General features: G+C 26.7%; 1 protein-coding gene across 1 annotated transcript; it reads left to right on the top strand.

Annotated features, from left to right (window-relative positions):
* Positions 1-939: 939 nt before the first annotated feature.
* On the top strand, positions 940-7,004 carry LOC111632283 (dolichyl-phosphate beta-glucosyltransferase-like). The gene is made up of 3 exons (XM_023376676.1): positions 940-999; positions 5,726-5,877; positions 6,894-7,004. Exons 1-3 carry the CDS (start codon positions 940-942, stop codon positions 6,991-6,993), a joined length of 312 nt encoding a protein of 103 aa, XP_023232444.1. The 3' UTR covers positions 6,994-7,004.
* Positions 7,005-9,126: the final 2,122 nt, after the last annotated feature.

Consider the following 9,126-nt stretch of genomic DNA (forward strand, 5'->3'; position numbering starts at 1 on the left):
ATGGCTTGATAAGATACAGCAACATGCGCGATCTGCACACGTTGCGTATCTGATCATATGCTGCTTAGAAACTGTGCCTTTAAAGATTCGTCCGTAAAAAAATTTACGTGCTTTATTCCTTTGCTTATAAAGATTGAAGAATTTGTAGATTTAAGAAAATATTTGTTACAGAGAAATTTATTATTTTAAGAGTAAAGAGTAAAGCATAAATATACGTATAGCCGCGGAAATTGCATCATCCATGGAATCTTATAAAAATGAGTTTACTTTTTAAATCAAAAATATCATTTGGCTGGAAACCTTCAAGAAATTATCATTTATGACATCATTAATATGAGAACACTTTTTATTAGCTGACAAAAATCCACTGCAGCAAAATTTTCAGTATTTGCATCGTTCATTGGACCAAGAACACGTGCAAAGACGGTGTTCTTTTATAAGTTAAATAGAAAATTTTTGACAATTAACACTGCGTAAAGTCCATATTGCTGCTTTGAATATTAAAGGTTATTCTCGTAAAATAGTTCAAATAGTAGTACATTGTTATCAGTCAACAATTATTGTGCTCATGTTACAGGGGAGACGTAAACATAGCAATATTAAAAAGTTGGATTAGGAGGTAAATGAGTGAGTGCTCCACGCCAGAATAAATAGCTGAAGCATCTCAGCCAGTGATAAAGTACTGCTACTTCTTCCAAACTGAAAATAAAATGAGTAGAACGAACAGGTGTAAAAGCAAGTGCACGAACTGGCCACTTCGTCTGTACAACATGGATTCAAAAGTTCTATCATCGATATAAATTATTAATGATGAGTAAAGTATACAGGCAAACGACATATCTAGACTAAACAATATATAAAATGGCGTTAACACGTGAAATTTTTCTATTTTTTCCAATGTATCTAAATTGAACCCTCACACATCTGATGACAAATCCTATGTCAGACGTTGAAAAGGGTTTGGGTATAAAGGGATTGCTTGATGAAACAGTAAAGAAAGTAAAATATTTTTGTGATGCACATTCAGTAAAGACATCGGCAACCACACTTTATAAATGAGTTTGTCAATGCCGAGTGCTATAAAAACATCTTATCTGCCAAGCTAATTCCAATAATTAAGGAACAATTCGTGACACGAAATTCTACATCTTTCAGAATGATTCTACACCATGTTACCGTGCCAAGTTGATGAGTAAAGTATAATGTGTCCCTTCCTTCTCTAGGGTTTGTAATAATTATTTTCACTTAACTGACATACAAATTGTTATATAGAGTAAAAAAGTTCTAGCTGTTTAGATCAGGTACCTAAGCTTTCCAGGTAACAATCCTAATCTCAAGCCTACAGAAAACTGCTGGCATATTATATGCAAAAAAATGGTAAGTTACTGTGACAGTGCTCATTAACAGTATTGATGAGATTGTAGTATGAAATAACATTCAAATACAAAAATACAATCTAGCATCATATATAATAAATTATTTTATTTATTCTTCTTGTTTTTGTTTCAGTACTATCATTATAAATTGAACACTTATATAAGTATTACAGGTAATGCCATTTTCGTGCCTTCTACTCTAACGAGACTATAATTGATTCTATCATTAAAAATAAGAGAAAATTCTTTTTGCTTCTTTAATGTTAAAAATAATTACATTCATTTTACCTTACTTTAATATTGTTTATCAAATTTCACATAATTATCAAATTACACAATTTACGTAAGAAAATGATTAAAGTTTCTAATCGTTGAAAATGTTTATACTTAGCAAACGTTTATTATGTAATTTCATGATCATAAAAGTCGCAATAATTGTATTTTTCGTAATTTGTGTTGTATTTAAATAATATTCTGTTTTATTAGGTTTCATCTTTGAATTGTAGATTTAACATTATAGATTCGTGTGCAACTTCTAAATCTATTCATTCATGAAGACCTTTCTCTCTCCTGTAAAAGAATAATGTTGATGTATTCATTAATGTTTAAACAATACAAAGCATCAAAGCATTATGCAAAGTAATATTTAAACAAATTTTTACCTAAATTTTTATTTCGTATATCATACAATTTAAATTGTACTTTATTAATTAATTTATAGTGTTATTTGCTATTCGTAGAAAATTTATAAAAATTATGGAAATTTTTATTGTAATTTAATTTTTGTTTGCTGAAATTATAATTTTTTCAATAAAAAATAACTTAATTCTATTTTACAATGCAATTATTTACAGTAATTTATTTTTATTCTAAATAAATTTCGATAATAAATAGATTTTTATTTTACTTTAGTGGAAATTTTGTAAATTTTATTAGTTTATTTTAATAATTTTTTAAATTTTATTTTATTTGTGTATAAGCATTATTGTCCAGAAGTTTCTGTAACATGCGATCAATAGAATCTTCTATAAAAACACCGCAACTTTCTTTATATTCTTTCTCCGCTATGTCAATATTCTTTTACAATAATTTTTCTATTGCTTCTGTTGTGCAAATGTTAAAATTAAATCTAAGTTCATTCACATAATCATGCTGTATTTTTTGGTTTTATTTTTCAAAAGAAATCTTCATTTATTTTTTTATCATTTTAATTTTACTCTAAATTAGATACTTGCTGCAGAATCTGTTAAAACAGGGCTGTGAAGTATTATTTATAACTAACGTACAAAATACAGAATTTATTAGATTTTATAATGAAGTTTTTTGAAGAGAAAATTTTACGAAAAATATTTTTAAAAACATGCTTTTAAAAAACTTAGTAATTTGAAACTGCTGCTCCGTGAAGTTTTGATGAAATTTTTATAAGAATTTATTTTAAAAAACCAGAAAAATAATTAATGTGTTTCGTGATTAATTCTCTTCAAAAGTGAGAGTATGTAAAAGTCTTTATTTAATGTAAACAAAGGTTATAAAATGTAAAGAATAAATATTTAAATATATAAAAAAATTACTTTATGAAGAAGTTGAAAGTATATTTAAAGAAAAATTCGTAAACAAGTTTTATTCTTTTAAAATGTATAAAAATTTAAAGTTTACATATAATTTTACAGAGAAACATTATTCCACATTGTATATTAAAGACATAGGATGGTTTAAAAGTCAGTTAACCATTGTAAGAACTATATTTATATTGCATAAAGCATGAGAAACTAAGTTGTACACTTGTCATCGTGTTTAATTAGTGTTCTTCATTGATACCTCCTAATATCTAGCGTTAAAAACGTTCTCTAATTATTACAGAACATTTTCCACGTATAATACAAAAGGTACTGATAAGGAATAATCAAGTAAGCAACTTCATATTCTCAAATATACTGTATTTGCAACAAACAAAATAAAATATGATTAGAATAGCACATTTACCGAACTGGTACATATACCTATTTATAATAAAAACATTCTAAACATTTTGAAGTAAATATTAAATTTAATGATCTTTATACAGATTTGAATAGTTGTTTATATTCAATTAATATTAATGCCTCTTTACGCGTTCACCATTGGCCGAGTGAATAAAAACACTAAACACTGCTAGTTAGTCACGGGTAGGCGCCTAACCAACTGGCCACGTGGAGTTTTCCGGGTTTTCTTCACGAGTGTAACACCTAAATAGGGACCAGTTTCCCATACAAAATCCTCCTGTAGCGCGCTCCTCCTTTATGCTAAAAATTCAACTTTTAAAATTAAAATTCCAATCCACGTCTAAAAGTTGTAGAATTTTTCAAGAAAATCATCAAATTACAACATAAAAATATAAATGTAATATTAATTTGCTTTAAAAACGCCATTACCTATAAAAGATTAAATAAAATTATATAAAGAAGCAATATAATTCTTACACTTACCCAAAAAGCAATAACATTCTTCTCCCTATAAATTAATGAAATTAGAATTTTAAAGAAAAAATTAAAATTTATTTATATATAATCGAGTTAAATAAAGTAATAATAAACTTTATTTATAATGTAATTTTTATTTTTATTTTTTGAAATGCAATTCCTTAAGTCAAAATTCTTAAGAAAATGTATTATTAGAATTGATTATAATTCTTTATTTAAACAGAATTTTATTACGTTTATTTTATAATAATCTTTTATAATCATTGTTTTGTCTGAAACACAAGTCCAAGCGTTGCAGAATTAAATACATTGATCATATAGAATAAGTGAAACAATTATTCATGTTAATTTAATTAAAATAGTTATATTTAATGAATATAATGTATTTAATTCATTTAGTGCCATTAAAATCATTCAAGTTTAAAATTTAGCATCGATATAATATCTCATATATGAAATTGTTCATAATTTAATTGCATCTTATTGGGCATTAACAGAGATTTTTTCATACCTATGTGGATTTGGTCAAGCCCATAATGGGTTTCATTTGGTTTAATCGAGCACTGCAATGGATGATTTGTAAAGGGGGGTGCCTCTCGACAGGACTTTCTATGGGGAACTGACCCCTATTGAGATGTTATACATGGAAAGAAAACCATGAAAACTCCACATGGCTGACAATGTGATGTGGTGCAAACTCGCGACAATTACTATACTATAATGGGGGCACCGGGTGGTGAGACACTGAATCTGACATATTGGAGACTTGCTGCCCATAAAATATGTTCTATCTTCTATTTAAAATAGCTTTCTATATCACTATCTGTATACAGTATTTATATATTGGATAGGAATATGTTAAATTTTATCACATTTTATTTGACAAATAATATTTATCCTCTGAATTTTCCAACATCTTTAATATGAAAAATTCATATATAATTATTAATATTTCATCTAAAAATGTTTATTTAACTGTAGTTCGATATCAGTAAATATATTCGTTGAAAACAGTACAAAATTTAAATTTAAATCTGTTTTTCAATGTAGCGCATTTAATATTAATTTAAGCAATGTTCATATAAACAAGAAATATATGGTTACAATTTAGTTAATTGCTTTGGCAATTTGGGTAATTGCTTTATGGCTTCATATATCGCGACAAACATTTAATATTTATAAATAATCGAGATAAAATGTAAAGTCTAAACATTTAACAAAATTTAAAGAGATATTGGTGACAACGTATGAATATTTTGTCAAATACGTCCCTAATTTTATTCATATCTCTAAATGTATGCTCTTAAATCCTTGTTTATAATATTTCTTACTTTAGACTTCATTTACAAAAATAAACAACCTTTATGACTGGTACAAGAAACAGCATTCAATGGAATTTAGGATTACTCAATGCTTTCAGATAACCTACATAAATTTTCTTCAAAGTTCGACAACGTTTCTTCAAAAATAAAGTGATAATGCAATGATAATAATACAAAGAAAATACAATAATAAAATTCGAGAAAAGATCCAGGAATACAATAAATATGCACAACCTTCGAATTCATTCTGAAGAAGTTTTCAAACTTATTCATCCTCTAGTGATCGAGTTGATAAAATCACTAAACACTGATTACGAGTTCGCACCTCACCAAAGAGAGTTTTGCGAGTTTTCTTCACGTATCTATTAATAACACATAATAGGAGTGTATTTTTCATAAAGTTCACGACACTTAGGCACATAGTCCAAGTCTCGCGTTGCCTTATTCGATCAATCTAATCCATTTGTAATTGGTGTATAAACATAAAGCTTTTTAAAATGAATTAAAAGTTCTATTATTTAATAATTTGTTTAAACGTAAATTGATAAAATTAATTTTTATTAATCAGAGATCTGTTTTTCGAACATTCCTCATGTATGGATTTCATTTTTTGGTCTGGTTGTTTGGAGTTAAAGGAGTTAGAGATACACAGTGTGGTTTTAAAATGCTAACAAGAGAAGCTGCTCAGATTTTATTTCCTGCATTACATGTAGAAAGATGGTAAATTGTAAATCAGTTTTTAATAATGAATTTAATATAATAACTTTACATTGAACTTGCTGTTATTCTTTTATAAATAATCATAAAATCCAGTATGTTAATTTAATTATCTACAATGATAAGCTATTATTACATTAATTAATACTAATTAATAGCTAAAATTCTAATACACTAAGATGCTAATTAATGATTAAAGTCATATTAATAAGTTACTAAAGAAATATAATGGTATATAAATGAAGTATTGTACTAAAATTGTTTGTACATGATATAGATGTATTTTTATTATATCATGTGAATGACACTCAAATTCTTCATAACCAGCTTCTTTTGATTTCATAAAAATTCGTGTTTTCTTTTCCAAATACATATTTTTATAAATGTTTTTATTAATAATTTATTAGTCAGATGATGTGCTGAATTATCAAGCTATGAGTAGGCTAAATGAATAATTAGATACAATGTAATTTGTTTAGAAGTAGGTGGTCAAGCTGCCATCTCATGGCATCTCGATTCTAAATTAAAAATTAATTTATTATAATTATTAAAATTATCATGAGATTGTGGCTTAACTGCCTACCTCTAGACAAATTACTTTATATCTCTAGACAAATTTACTTTATATCTTTATATTTAATTTTGCCAGATCATAGTCCAATAATTTGGCAGATTGTCTGGTTTTAATCAAAAATTGGGTTTCTTGAGTTGTTATTTATATTAATAGTTATATCCAGTATTTCTGTAAAATATATATATATTAAATAAGAAAAAAAATAGCATATATTTGTAATTCAGTTATATTAATAGAAAATTTACTGCTATGGTTATTATTATTGTAATAAAAAATATTTTTTTATAATATCAATGTCATTTTCCTTTAGGAATTTGTTAAGTTTAAAAAATCTTTGATTAGGAAAGTCAAGTAGATTTTGAATTTAACTAAATTGTATATAGTGTATTTTATTCTCATAAATAATTTTTTAAAATAACTTTTTAAGATATTGCTTAATTTTCAGGGCTTTCGATGTAGAACTTTTACACTTAGCACGAGAAATGAAGATTCCAATCAGTGAAGTAGCTGTCAATTGGACAGAGATAGAAGGTATCTATTATTAAGTACATAAACAAGAAAAAATATTATAAAAATTGTTTTTAAACAGAAATATATCATATTTTTAACTATATTGCGCAAATTTAAGAAAAATTTTATCAGACTCAGTATTTAATATTAAAACAAATGTAAAGTTTTATGATATTTTCACACTTTAAAAGAAATAATGTTGGTATTCACAAATTACGTTGATCAAAATATAAATCATAACATATATATTTTTTCAATAGACAAAATTCTTATAGATTAATAATATTGAATTGCAAGAAATTAGAAATCATGCTATTAAAGTATATAATTTGTATTATTTCTCTCTTATTACTGACATTGTCTATACAAAATAATTTGATAAAACTGGAGACAAACAAAAGAAGCAGTACATCTTTTATAACTCCAGCTATACAAGGTGTATTTAACTAGCAGATNTATTTAAAGATGATTTATAATTATTTGAGATATAGGATTTTCTTCTCCTTTAAATAACATTGCCATTGTTATTCGTTCTGGTTCATGAATGCTTATGAAATTCTTTGTTTTATAAGAGGACAATTTTTAACATTAACAATGTTATAGAAGAAAATCCTATATCTCAAATAATTATAAATCATCTTTAAATAATTGAATAAGGAATTTAAATACAAATTTTCGATTGTAATTAAAGTACCCCTTTTCAAAGTTGTATAGAAAAATATTTCTTAGTCCAAATGCAAATAAATTTGCTATGGTGATATCTCAGAACATACAGAAGACAGTTCTGTAAAGAAAAATTATCATCAAAGTTTACAACGAAGCCAAACTTAGTAATTTCTGAGCTGCAATGAAAATATAGTTTCGTCTGTGGGGACATCTAAAAAGTCTGGTTCGTAGAGAATGTGTTGCAAAATTTGCAACACACAGCATCACAGTGCTTGTGAGAAGCGTCACAGAAGATCAATTAGGATACATACTTGAACACACATAAGGTTTTACGCTTTCAGAATGGTGAACGCATTATGAATTCAGTATCCCTTGCATCGCTAAAGTCTCTGTATAGCATGAGTGTCGTGTACAAATAAAATATTTGTTGCTCGCATAAGTGCATGCTAGTGGCAAGTTTTAATACTAATTTTTCTTACTGAAATATTTTGATATGTCCCAAAATGTTACAAAAATTATTACATATACATTACACACACAAAAAAATATTACAATCCATAAGCTAAGATTCTATTGATTTTGAGTAAACATCATAAACTAATAAGATATTCAATGTAATTTTACATAAATTGAATTTCTCAATGACAAATATCATATTTGACTATTTATATGAATGTTTTCTAATTTTAAGATTAAATTAAATCTCTTGAACTCAATAGATTTATAGTATGATGGAATCATTTAATTTTATCTTTGACAAATTACGAAGAGATAGCTTTAAGACATACAAAACTCTCGAGGGAGACGATTCGAATCTAAGTAGCTAATGTTATTTTAGTATACTGCACTTAACCGCTATTACCTTATCTTTCTATCTGTAGAAATCTTTCGAGAAAATTTATATAACTAAATTCCAGATAGTGGAAAATATATAAATATTTACATATTAATTGAAAGAGTGTTTCAGTTTGTCCGACTTAGTTTGAGTAAACGGCTGGGAATAAAATATGGTTTAAATATCAAATTAAAGCTCTAGTCCTATAGATGATGCCGCTGATGTAAGATTTCAGAAAGGGGGCAATGTTTCAGGCGTGGCGAATTGGTAAATGCACAATGTTAAGTCTATGTCGAGGTCCCATCGCCTGTTAACTTTATCCTGGGCAACTTTTTTGTGCTTTGCTGTTTCATTATTGTATATATTGAGATCAATAAATCTACATTTTGGGTACTAAGACCATTGTTTTTATCATCTCTCTTAACTCAACTTCACCAATTCCCCACCCACTCAAAAGCTCCAACAACGCCGTGAATACGTATCTAGTTTTATATACTTCATTCTCATCAGTAGTTTTGTAAAGGAAACAGAATAGAATAGTATGTGGTGAAGAAAGATACAAATTTCTGAAAGGTGATATCACGTGTAAAGATATTGTGTTAATTGAATGCCATGCTTGTTGTGTACTGTTTACACACAACTACTGTAAAAATAAATGAGTATTTTG

The sequence above is a fragment of the Centruroides sculpturatus genome, unplaced genomic scaffold (genome assembly GCF_000671375.1).
Source record: "Centruroides sculpturatus isolate CEXI.00-Female unplaced genomic scaffold, Cexi_2.0 scaffold829, whole genome shotgun sequence".
Classification (NCBI taxonomy): domain Eukaryota; kingdom Metazoa; phylum Arthropoda; class Arachnida; order Scorpiones; family Buthidae; genus Centruroides; species Centruroides sculpturatus.